A 13,579-nucleotide genomic window follows, 5' to 3' on the forward strand; every position below is an offset into this window, starting at 1 on the left:
ATATGTCACGTGCCACTTAAAAGCTTTGTAAACATGTTGCAAGTCACTCGCGTGATCTGTAATTACGTCGCCGGTCACTCGAGTTATTTATAAATGTGCTCCAGAACTGTGCGACGAATCATCTGTAAATATGGCATGTCGCGGGCCACTTCATTGATTTGCAAAAAAACGTGTCGCCGGTCACTTGAGTTATGTATAAATGTGCCATGGAGCATTTAAGTGCTTCAGAACTGCGCGACGAATCATCTGTAAATATAGCATGTCGCGGGCCACTTCATTGATTTGAAAAAACGTGTCGTGGGCCACTCGTCTAAACAGCGTCGCGAAACGCATGCGCTGGGGTAGGATTACGCGCTGTGATGGGCGACAAGCGGCCCAAGATTCCACGGCGACACCAGATCACCTTTAGATCGCTGGTGATGTCTCTGACCAAACATGGTGTAACTTGTTCCATGATGAGAAATACAAAAATAGTCTACATTTCTGGGGATAAGGGCCAACTCAGAGGCGAAAATGTCTAAAAATCGCAAAAGTTGCTAAAAGCTACAGGAAATAGGTCTTCAGAGTTTCAGCCTTATGTGGGAAGAACGAACGAGGCTGTATGTATGTGTAAATATCTCAAATTTCAGGAAGATTATGTAGGAACTTCCAAAGATATACATTAACTCTAATTAATCAGGAAAATTTAGGTATTGATTAAACAAGTTAATTACGTAGATTTTATTGCAAAATTCAATCATGGAAGTTTGGAAATTAATAATTGGAAATAAAATTCATCACTAACACTTACTCGCGTACTTCGTCCGGCTCAACAAAGAGACGTCATCGCGTGGAGGTTTTTTGCTAAGAAATCCGGATTATACCTATTTTTTTGACGAATCATTATCTTGTAGAAAAAAAAATCCGGTAGCAGAAAATTTCTCTTATAAAAAATTCTTGTAACTAAAAATTCTCATGTAAAAAAATTCCTATGACGAAAATTTCTCTTGTAATCTTTCTTTTAATAATAATATAGGATTTTTTTACAAGATAATTTTTTTTGCTATAGTAATTGTCTTATTCTATATTTTTAATTAATTATTATTTATTTATTTATTATTATTATTTTATGTATTATTATTGTTTTATGTATTATTATTGTTTTATTAATTAATTATTATTTATTTATTTATTATTATTATTTTATGTATTATTATTGTTTTATTAATTAATTATTATTTATTTATTATTATTTTGCATTCACGTCTTCGCCGTGGTTGGGAACGGACGTGCTTTTATCGCGCTCCACTCACCGACCAAAAGCAGCAGTTTTATCCGAAACCGTTGCCAGGGGATTACCGAAGGATTATCCGTCACGTTGGTGCGCCATTTTGTGTCTTTTTTTGTGTTTTTCTTCGTTCTCGTGTGTTTTACTTATCGTGTTGTTTATTTTTGGATCATATTCTGCGGTGTTTTCTTTTTTTTTTCTTCTAGCACACGTTGGATTTGCGAGATATGTGGTTTTTTCTTTATTATTGCTCTCAATTTTTTTAATTTTCGTTGTGTATTTTCGATCGACTTAAATTTTTTTTCTCGTTCGCATTTCATTTTCATTGTATTTTCGCCAGGTTTGTGTTTTCTCTCTTCTTTGATATAAATTCGTAGGTTTTTTGGACGTTAGTGTTAGCAAACAGTGTATACTTTTTCCCGGGTACTCTCAATAACTTTGTTTTTCCTTCCACTTGGGCCTATTGTTGTAGTGTTAGAGTGTGTTGTATTCTTTATATACATACAGGGTGGTAACTATCGACCGCTCAATAATTACACGCGTGATTCCTTGCGAAAAACTAATATGGAAAAGTGTTTTCCGTTTTTCGATCAAAATTCGATCGATAATTCATTCATTATTACAAAATATACAGGAAGGAATGTTGAGAAATATCCATACAAAAAACATAGACGCACCATTAAATGTAAATTAACAACAAAAAAAAAATATATTAAAGGAAATCTCAGACTGAGAAAATTTCAAATTATAATTGAAGAAATAATCACAAAACACCAAAATAGAATTGGAACCTAATTGAAGAAATTGTGTGAGAACTAAATGTGAAATATAGAAGAAAAACAATTGACAGAGAGATAATTTCAGCACTCATGAAAATTCAGAATAAATGAAATAAATTATTCCAAAATAAATGAAAGTTCAAGAAAATGAAATAAATACTTTCAGAATTAATGAAAATTCAGAGTATAATTGAAAGCAATGGTAGTTCCAGAATTGATGAAAATTCAGAATTCCAAAAATGACGAATGTTTAGAATTTATTGAAGAAACAATTTCAGAACTGGTAGAAATTCAGAATTTATAAAAGAGAAATAATTCTTTCTAAATAAAAATGCAGAATTCTCCAGAATGGACAATTTAGAATTTATGAAAGAAATTATTCCGGAATTTATGATAATTCAGAATTTATGAAAGAAATAATCATTATCGTAAGTGCCGGGGCCCGATGCGACCGCACCTGTTGCACCCCGAAGGGCGGGCAATATCGCCCACCAGGGGGCGATATTGCCCACTTTGGGAAACACTGTCCCAGATGCTCCACATTGGAGTAATTGGGGAATTTTTTGATACAAAGACAGGCAGAGATAGGTAACTCAAGCTTCAAAAAAAAAATCGAGCACCTATTTTTAGCACCTATAAAAAAAATTGATTTCATTTCTACATTTCTTTTACAGTCATTTTATTCTAAAATCAAGGATTAAAATTGTCTTTCCAGCTCAGAAATTACATCATTATTATGACCATATGCGTGCCCAGCGAGGGGCAGCTGCCCTCCTCCTCTAGAAGAGAGATTAAAGTGTAGTAATTGACAGACACAGCATAGACGTGCTAATTTAGTACCAGTGAGTTGCCCCCTCTAGTTCAGATCCTGGGTACCTCCTTGATAATGACTACGATCAAGAAATATTCATCTTACGTATGCGTCATGTTTTTTTAAAATTCACTGCAATTTGAAGAGGAGCTTCATTTGCCGCGATTAGCGACTTTTTGCGAATTTTGCATGAGGTGGCGACTTTGCTTACTTTTAGCATCTTTTAAGCGATAACGTAGCAATGTCCCGTATTTCGAAGTCCAGTTTTTCGTATTTTTCTTGAGCAAATATGGTCATGCAACTTTTCGCGTAGTCATCATAGGCATCACTTTGACGGGACAGGCACAGGATGATCCCCCATAGAAATCAATGTTAAAATTTATCTATCACCCACATAAAAAGAAAGAAAGAGAATCGATTCATTTCGACCATCTTTTCTAGATTTACTTCTTTCAGGAGCCGCTAAGGAAGCCGTCATGTTGGTTACCTTGGATACGGTTTGTATCTCTCAATCCCCTTCACTCAGAAAGGGAAATATCACGTGATCCAAAAGCCTCATTCAGTGTGACCATACATCCCGTATTTTCCGGGCCAATCCCGGTATTTTCTGTCTTTTTGGCCATCCCGACTTTTTAGCAAAAGTGTCCCGGTTTTTTCCGTATGCTACACGAAGCCTATTTGAATTTTTATTCTTTATTGAAGTCAAAGATTGAAATCATTTTTCAACTCATAAATTATGTCATGATAATTACAACCATAAATGAGAATATTAATCTCCCACATCTGTCTTGGTGAACGTTTTTTCGTGGAATTCATTTTAATTACTCTGACCATATCTCCTCAAATGAAATACGGGAAATTGAGATTCCAAATACGGGAAAATACGGGACATTGCCAATTATCGCCAAAAATGACGCCAAAAGTAAACAAAGTTGCCAAATATTGGAGAAATTACGTAAAAATCAAATCGCATAAATAAAGCATTAGTGCGAATTTCAGTGGATTTAAATGAATTCCACGAAATAAAACGTTCACCGAGACAAATGTGAGGGATTAATATTGTTATTTATAATTTTAATTAATATAATCTAATTTATGAGGGGGAAAATAATTTCATTGTATGACTTTAATAATGAATAAAAATTCAGGTAAGCTTCGTGTAAAAAACGGGAAAAACCGGGACACTTTCGCTAAAGCGTTGGGACGGCAAAAAAACAGGACAGACCGGGACTGTCCCGGGAAATACGAGACGCATGGTCACCCTACTCATAAATTGTTATGATAATTACAACCATAAATGAGAATGTTAATCTCCCACATCTGTCTTGGTGAACGTTTTTTTTCGTGGAATTCATTTTAATCCACTGCAATTTGCAGTAATGCTTCACTTCCCGATTGTGATTTTTTTTTTCGTACCTTCGGCAATATTTATGGTGACCATACGTCCTGTATTTCCTGGGACAGTCCCGGTTTTTTTTCTTTTGCAAGAAAAAGTCGGGACGGCCAGAAAAAGTGTCCCGTTTTTTACATGACGCTTTCTTGAATTTTTATTCTTTATTGAAGTCAAAGATTGAAATTTTTTTCCATCTCATAAATTATATTATGATAATTACAACTACAAATAAGAACATTAATCTCCCACATTTGTCTTGTTGAACGTTTTAATACGTAGAATTCATTTTAATCCACTGCAATTTGCAGTAACGCTTCGTTTCTGGCCATTGCGATTTTTCCGTAATTGGCAGCTTTTTACACTTTTGGCATTGTTCATGGCAATAATTGGCGATGTCCCGTATTTGGAATTCCAATTTCCCGTATTTCTCTTGAGGAAATATGGTCAGCTTAGCAATATTCGGCAACTTTGTACGGCTTTGGCGTCGTTTTTGTCAATAATTGGAAATTCCCCGTATTCCTAGGGTGACCATACGTCCCGTATTTCCCGGGACAGTCCCGGTTTTTCCTGTTTTTTTGGCCGTCCCAACTTTTGGCAAAAGTGTCCCGGTTTTTCCCGTATTTTACACGAAGCCTACTTGAATTTTTATTCTTTATTGAAGTCAAAGATTGACATTATTTTTCAACTCATAAATTATTTTATGATAATGACAACTATATATATGAGAATATTAATCTCCCACATTTGCCTTGGTGAACGTTTTTTTTTTCGTAGAATACATTTTGATCCACTGCAATTTGCAGTAATGCATCATTTCCCGCCATTGTAATTTTCCCTGTAATTTCAGCAATATTTGGCAACTTTGTTTGATTTTGGCGTCGTGTTTGACGATGTCCCGTATTTGGAATCCCAATGGCCCGTATTTCTCTCAAGGGAATATGGTCAGTTTACGTATTTCTATTTTATTGTGAATGAGTAGGTTGACCATATTCATTGACAATAAAAATAATTTTTCGATTGTTCAAAATAAATTATTTTTAAAAAAATAGTCTTTCTATCGGAATTTTTCTGTTCTTAATACAAATATTTCTGATAGTTAGGGTGACCATACGTCCCGTATTTCCCGGGACAGTCCCGGTATTTTCTCTTTTTTTGGCCGTCTCGACTTTTTGGCAAAAGTGTCCCGGGTTTTCCGTATTTCACACGACGTATTTTTCAACTCATAAATTACACTGCTGGCCACCGTAAATGCAACACCCTGAAGGAAGCATGCAAATAATATGAAATTTACAACATGCATTAGCGGAGGTGAGATATGCAAATGATTAGAATTTCAGCGCAGACGCACATCACGCGCGCCTGTGGCGCCACTTGAAAGCGCTATTTAAGGCTTGGAGATTCCGACGATTTGAAGTACGGCAATTGTGCTTTTCTTGTGGTTTTTTCAAAAAAACGATCAATTATGCCTCGTAGAAAACAGCGATCATCTTTTGATCAAGTATCCGAGTTCGACAGAGGAAGGATAGTGGCCTACCGAGATTGTGGATTATCTTTCAGGGAAATCGGTAGTCGTGTTGGACGAAACCAAACAACTGTAATGCGGATATGTGATCGTTGGATGCAGGAGGGTACGACGGACCGACGTGTTCGATCGCATCCACCTCAGTGCACCACTTCACGTGATGACAGGCGTATTGTGCGTATGGTAGTGACGGATCGCTCAGCCACATCACGAACCATAGCACAGCACATTCAGTCTGTACCGCATCATCCAGTGTCTGCGCGTACCATTCGACGCTGTTTACAGCAGAGTGGTCTGTCCGCAAGACGTCCATTGCTTCGTCTACCCTTGACGCAGAACCACAGACGTCTCCGCCGCCAATGGTGCGATGAAAGAAGGATGTGGACGGCACAATGGAATGAAATTGTCTTTACTGACGAGTCACGCTTCTGTCTGCAGCACCACGATGGTCGAATTCGAGTCTGGAGACACCGTGGAGAGAGGATGCTGAACAGCTGCGCTATGCACCGCCACACTGGTCCTGCACCGGGTATTATGGTATGGGGCGGTATTGGATATCACTCTCGCACTCCTCTAGTACGCATTGCCGGTACTTTAAAAAGCCAGCGCTACATCTCCGAGGTGTTGGAGCCAGTTGTCCTTCCTTACCTTCAGGGCTTGCCCACAGCCATATTTCAACAGGATAATGCGCGACCACACGTGGCACGCATTGTCCAAAGGTTCTTCGTTAATCGCCAGATTGAATTGCTTCCCTGGCCAGCTCGCTCTCCGGATCTTTCGCCGATAGAAAACATGTGGTCCATGGTTGCTCAACGATTGACCCAGATTACATCCCCAGCTGCCACACCAGATCAACTTTGGCAACGCGTGGAAGCTGCTTGGTCTGTTGTACCCCAAGAACACATCCAAAGTCTCTTTGAATCAATGCCGAGGCGTGTGGCAGCGGTCATCTCCAACAATGGCGGCTACTCTGGCTACTGATTTTGGCAGGAACCACACTTCACAGAAGTCTATAAATTTAATCATTTGATGCTTGGTCAACATGTTATCTACAAAATAAATATTGTTGCGATATCTCTTGTCTTTCTTGGTGTTGCAATTTGGGTGGCCAGCAGTGTATTTTATGATAGTTACAACTATATATGGGATATTAATCTCCCACATTTGCCTTGGTAAACGTTTTTTTTTTTTCGTGGAACACATTTTAATCCACCGCAATTTGCAGTAATGCATCATTTCCCGCCATTGTGATTTTCCCGTAATTTCAACAATATTTGGCAACTTTGTTTTGTTTTGGCGATAATTAGCTATGTCCCGTATTTGGAAGTTCGATGTCCCGTATTTTGTCAGAGGAAATATGGTAATCTTACTGATAGTAACGATGTTTTTGAGTGAAACATCGTGGTTGTGCGACCAATGAGGCACGTCGATCCAATAAGAAAAATAATGTTAATGTTTACATTGAACGCACGGTGACGAGGATGACTTGCAGAAATTGCGCCGCTATTAGTTGTTGTTGCATCATCGATTTTCGGTCGGTGTCGCAACTTGATTTCGCCTTTTAACCAACAACCAGGAGGCAAATGTTCGCGTGAGAAACCGCATTAGAAGCCCCCGGAGATTCGAATCGAAGTCACCGGAATCACTCACGAAAAAAATGAGTCAGCAAATGTTATGCGATGACCCTTGGAAACAACAACAGCAGCGACAGCCCGAGGAGGAAATGACAGTAAGCAAAATATATTCGGCGCTTATTTTTTTTTATTTCCTTTCCGGGCAGTGATTTGGCAAATTGTTTCAATGTAGGGGGAGCGAGACGAATATCGTGGACTCACTCCCCAGTAATAGCAATAGTAACGAGCCATTCGCCGGTGTCATTCGAGATCCGACCACCATCCTCGAGGTACGTTGTGATGAATCCCCCCTTCTCATGAGGTACGAAAACTAACATTTAGTATTTTCCTGTGCTTCAAGGAAATGCAGAGGAAGCGTAAGTACCATTCCTCCCCCCCCTCCGGAAATGCATAGGATACCACTAGTGCGTGATAGGCATGCCCCCCCCACAAGGGGTGGGCTGACAATGCTCCAGCCTGGGGCTCTGGAGGGTTTTAATCATTTTTTGGTTTTTCACGCTATAAATTCATCATAAAGGGGGCCCCCGTGAAAATCTGGTTGGGGGCCCGTAAAAGATCCCAGCCTAGGGGCCCTGCTTCAGGATGTAGGGGCCATGGTGATAGGTGACGTATATTTGCCGGAACCTGGGAGGGACTGAGGCAGGGCCATCTTTAGAGCATCATGGGCTCCCGGGCCAAGTGATTTTCTTGACCCCCTACCTGGCAAATTCTCAAATTTCAACCAGTTCTCATTTTTGTGAGGCCCCCGGGTAGACCCATGCGTTAAGACAGCACTGGACTGAGGTTATTTCAGCCACCCCCTGATACATTTAGGGGGGGCCATTCAAGTATTACGTAAGCAGATTTTCAGCCATTTTTGTCCGCCTTCCCTCCCCTGTCAGCAGCTTAGAATATTTCATATCTTTAAAAAGGGGTGGTTGATGACGTAAGCAAACTTCAAACCCCCCTTCCCATCAAAAGTCAGCAAATCCGAACCCCCCCCCGATGCTGACGTAATACTTGAATGACCCCTATCGAGGGAGCTGAGCACACTCCCTCCCCTAATGATCAACACTAGAATGGCCAGAGCAGTCACTTTGACAGTTTTTGACTTTACAATTTCTACAAACTTGACGGTATTTAATGCATACACTGAATTTTTTGAGACTTCGTTATTTCTATATTTTCCTTGGTGTACAAAAATTTGAAGATACTGAAGGTTTTGTTTGGGAGATACAGCGCCGCAACTATGGGGGGGGGGGGAGCAAGTGGGTCTCGTGCCCCGGACCAGAGGGGGCGCAAATTTTATTCTGAAACCTCTCCTTTAACATTACGAGGGGGCGCCAAAATGTGCACTTGCCCTGGGTGACCAAGCATCTAGTTGCAGCCCTGGGGAGATATCAACATTTGTACCTAGAACGGCTGAGAGCAGTCATTTTGATGACTACTAAACCATACATGTACCTCGTTCATATTCCTCTGTAGAACCTCTAATGAATTGCTATATGTTGGCGTGTACGTGTAGTGAAACCTGACATGAAGTTTGTTTCTGTGTAATGCTTGTTATGTATAGTGCTGCCATCTGCCACCAGTTTTTTTTTTTAAACTGACACTAAGTGTAATTATTGAATAATTGCATCGTTGTAGGCCTGTTGCTCTCTGTGGCAAGACTTTTCAATGGGGAGATCGGCTTGAAGTTGGAAATCAACTTCAGCAGACCACCATTGCAGCGACTGTGGGGTTTCAACCCGGATCCTCACTATGCAAGTCCGTCACTATGACCACTCGACCACCACAGCTGTGGTAAATTGTATTATGTTTCCTTGTTTGGGGCAGGCGTTGTATGTTTTCGTTTGTAGGCACATTCCCCCATCATTCGCTGATGGCATACCGAAAACACAACACATGACCAGTACATGTAACAGATAAGAAAATAATAATATTTGTTGCATATCATGTTACTCGGCTAGCTAAAAACGCTTTTCTCGGGAAAAGCAGAATTTCATCTACAGTGAAACTCTCCTTTTGCTGACAACCGCAGGATAAAAAAAAAATTGCCCATAAAAGAGGGGTGACCATATCACGGGGTTTTCCGTTTTAATTGTATTGGGTGGTATTAACAATAGCTGAAATAATTCTTTTATTTGAATGTTAATGAAATTCTGACAATATGAAATGCGTTTAAAGTTATTAAATATATTACAGTTGCATTAAGTACCGAATTAAAATTACAAAAGAAATATTATATACGAAGTTTACATATTGAATTGATATCTTTTGGAAAAAAACTGATCAATCGCAGTTCGGTGGGTTTTGTAGTGTATTCCAATGCCTTCAAAATGTATTTCAATCTATGTCAATCCATCGAATTCATTTGCTCAAAATCCGATTTTGCATTTTGCACTGTATTTGAGTTATCAATTTTTTTTTTCCTCTTAGTGATAGAGAGCGTCGAATACTAGAGCTGGCCGCATTAAACAGCGTGGAATAATGTAAAATATAGGAGCACAACCAGCAGCAGCACATGATTTGAAATTCTAAACGGACAACAGAAGTGCCAAACATTAACAACTTCAAGCGAAAATTTTTCATTCAAAAGTAGCCAGATATAGGAAATTGATCAAATATTTAAAGTTTTTCTGCCATCCAGTAAGAACAATTCGAACCAAAATTACAGCTAGTGGTGTCCATACAGGAATTGCATCCAATGGAACAAATGATGGAAATTGTGTCAGTGACCATATTTTAGGGGTCTGAACTGCATTATTTAAATAGGCTTTCGCCAAGATAATTTTATTTGGCCATGAGACAGGGGTGTCCGCATCAGAGGCGTGACAGTTAACTCTTTAACGCCCAGATAGAAAACCTGGGAGGGTCGTGAAAATACCAAGTTTTTTGTGTTCGAAGTGGACTCGTCCAAATTTCGGCCACTTTCCCTGTCCCCACCCTTTCTCCATGAATTTCTATTCATGCCACCCTTTGCATTGATGTTCACCCTTTCATTTCAATGGATTTTCGGGAGATGATTTGTCTACTGAAAACACCCCTTTCCTCACAGTATTATCTCTTTGTAAAATGCATTGAGTACCCTTAGTCCATTCTCAAGGAACATTCTAGTAAATCAGCTCTTAAAATCCCATTGATAGTACGTTGCAGTTGTCTTTTCCGTTCCCGCCTCTGACAAGAGCTTTCATCTCCTTCCCCGTAGGTGACAAAAGCCCACCAAAACATACCCATACCCCCTAGCTGGGCCGACTTGAGGCGGTTATGGGCATTAACCTACTCGGCCGACTTCGGGCGATCTGGGCATTATAGAGTTAAAAGGGATTTTACTGTACTTGCAATCAAAGCACCATTTCTTACCTAAGCCGAGATTATACACTGCGAAAGTTTCAGAAAAGTTCTTTTATAAATCTTGAAAAATTTAACCAATAAGCGTATCGTTTACATTCGAGCGAATATAACCAATAGGTTTATTGATAGTTTTTTTCTCAAGTTTTGTAAAAGATTTTTTGTCAAACTTTCATAGCGTAATCCTGGTCTTAAAAGTTTGAACAATAATAATATTACATCAATGCTAAATGATATTTCAGACAATGAATCTGAGAGGCTGAGGAAACTTACGTAACAATGACAATGAAGATCATGATTTTTCGCTACATTTATTGTTCAGGAAAAAACGCTCGAGCAATGAATGCACATTACCCTTGCCACTTCAATGAATGAAACTTTGTCAAGGAACTTTTTGCCACCTCCCGTTAATGGCGAGCTTCTTTCCTCTACGTAAAAAATAATAAAATTTATTTTTGTTTTTTCAGAGTTCGGAAAATTACTCAGACGACAGTAACTGCACCACGTGGTCCGGCGTCACAGATGACGAGCTGGTGACATTATCCGTCCGGGAACTGAACCGCATACTCAAGTCTTCTGGCCTCACCCGGCCTGAGATAATACGAATGAAACAGCGGAGGCGTACCCTCAAAAACCGGGGTTACGCCGCCAGCTGCCGCAACAAGAGGATGGAACAGAAAGACGAACTCGAGCACGCCCGCGTCATGGTCGTGCGAGACATAAACAGACTCAAGTCAGAGAAGCAGGAGATCCAGAACGACATTGACGAAATGTGTCAGAAGTACGAGGCACTCCAGAAGATGGCCATCGAGAACAACATACCGTTGCCACCCGAGTTGCTTGCATCTTTTTCGTCCTGAAACACTCGAGGGACGATGCCTTCTAATCGATAACATTTTAAACGAGATGTTTTGATGGTACTTCATTAACCTAGTCATTAATTTTTTTTCATTGTATCGACGACTATTTTACTTGTTGAGTGTTATTTATTGATTAACCCATGAGTATCGCCTTTTTTTTCGGGGTCGATGAATTGTTTTTATTAGTTATTGTATTACCCTTATTCTTTCATTATTTTATTCACGATACTAGTATTGGAATCGGGAAAAAATACTCATACAACCGAAATTTCACATGAATATATTATAACACATGCATCGAATTACGAAGCACGTTCACTCAGGTCACATCGTTAGGATTCTGTGTTAATTGTGATAAAAATGTCATTTTCATAAGAGGTCATTCAACTATTATGTCAGCATCGTTGGGAGGGTGTTTCGGATTTGCTGATGGGGGGGGGGGCAAGAGGTTGAATGATGCTTACGTCATCAACCATCCTTAAAAATATCAGATATTCTTAATGGCATTTTTATCGGGAATGCAAAAAACAAGAGAAACCTTTCGCTGGTTTGTGGGCACCTGAAATTACAATCTCTCTATTGATAAGTTCATCTATCGAGCTACTTTAGTGATCTCTAAACGTTTCCCAAATCCAAGTGATCTGGAAATGTGTATGGGCCACTCAAGTGTTCCAGAGATGTGTGGAACATTTAGAGATCCCTTATGTGGTATAGTTTTGGAGCACCTATACGGGCCCATGATGCAGTTCTACATCACTCAAGTTACCCGCGGGGCATTCTCAGATTATCTAAGTGATCCACGGCATACTTACAGATCATTTGAGTGACGCGCAACACAATTCCAGACCACTTAAGCTGCTCACTACACATCTCTGGAGATTAGTGGAGTCCTAGCTCCAGAGAATTCACAGCACCATATGGTTACGTTCAGTTGACTTGGTGTCCGTGAAAGATGACTATTTTTCTTTGCGCACATCCACCAGTTGCTCACATTTGAGGAAACGTATGATAGAGCACACTTCTCAATTGGCAGAAGTGTTCCGGAACTGTGTCGCGGGTCACTTGATCTGAAAATGTGCAACGGGCCACTTGAATGTTCAGGAATTGTGCCACGCGTAGTTCATTTTTACAAAATTAGGTTTTACGTGGCGGCCACATCAGATAACCCTGAGGGCTACATTTGGCCCACGAGCCATGGGTTTAACATATATTGCTTGAAAATTGGATTGCAACGAATTTCTGGAAGAGAAATTTTGAGTTGAAATAGCATTGAGCCTTCAAATAGAATTGAAACTAACAGAAATCGATGAGGTAACCCCCTACCCACGTCTCTAATCCAATATGAATTAGAAGGTTTGGGGAAAGTGCTGACAAAATTTTCACTGACAAAGATGAGAGGTCAGAAATGGCTAAAAATCTGCTGACATAATATGTGAATGGCCCCTGGAAATCTGTTCAATTATCGAGAGGACAACTTGCACGTTTTTTTTTAAAAAATGGCGTTATTTTGAGTGCTTTCTATAGTAGCACCTATTTGTTTGTGGTTTAAAGTCCAGTCGTTGAAACAGACCCATATACGAGGCTTGTTTCCCCCCCCCCCCCCGTCATCCAGATAACTGACCAGCATTGTACTGACTGAGCTTCCTCTGGTTTTTTAATTATTTGTAATGATTCGGCTAATCAAATGGGAGAAAAGTGATATTACGAAGCTGATATTATGATTTATTGGCTTGCCAGTTGAAACATTTCATTGTGATTAGCTTAACGGATGGCAGCGAGAGAGGACCCTGGTTCAGACATGTTAGATGAATGACATTACCTCGGTCCAGAATTATTTTTATTCAATCATCCAGTGCCTTAATGCGAGGAGTGTGTAAATGACTCTCTTATTTCTTCCTTCCGCTTGCAAACTATATTCTGGGCTCTGCAGGCGCCACGTAGCCATGACAATTGAAAAATTCATGCTCGAAGTTCTTTTATGTG

The 13,579-nt window shown here is 39.7% G+C and overlaps 1 protein-coding gene across 1 annotated transcript; it reads left to right on the plus strand.

Moving 5' to 3' along the window:
* The first annotated feature begins 7,245 nt into the window (after positions 1-7,245).
* On the plus strand, positions 7,246-12,224 carry LOC149065022 (transcription factor MafK-like). Its single transcript, XM_089254406.1, has 2 exons — positions 7,246-7,501; positions 11,204-12,224. The coding sequence occupies exons 1-2, from the start codon at positions 7,430-7,432 to the stop codon at positions 11,594-11,596; spliced, it is 465 nt and encodes a 154-aa protein (XP_089110532.1). The 5' UTR covers positions 7,246-7,429; the 3' UTR covers positions 11,597-12,224.
* Positions 12,225-13,579: the final 1,355 nt, after the last annotated feature.

Source organism: Pholcus phalangioides, unplaced genomic scaffold (assembly GCF_987345545.1).
Source record: "Pholcus phalangioides strain wild (caught in Gottingen) unplaced genomic scaffold, Ppha-v1.0 ptg000041l_1, whole genome shotgun sequence".
Taxonomy (NCBI): domain Eukaryota; kingdom Metazoa; phylum Arthropoda; class Arachnida; order Araneae; family Pholcidae; genus Pholcus; species Pholcus phalangioides.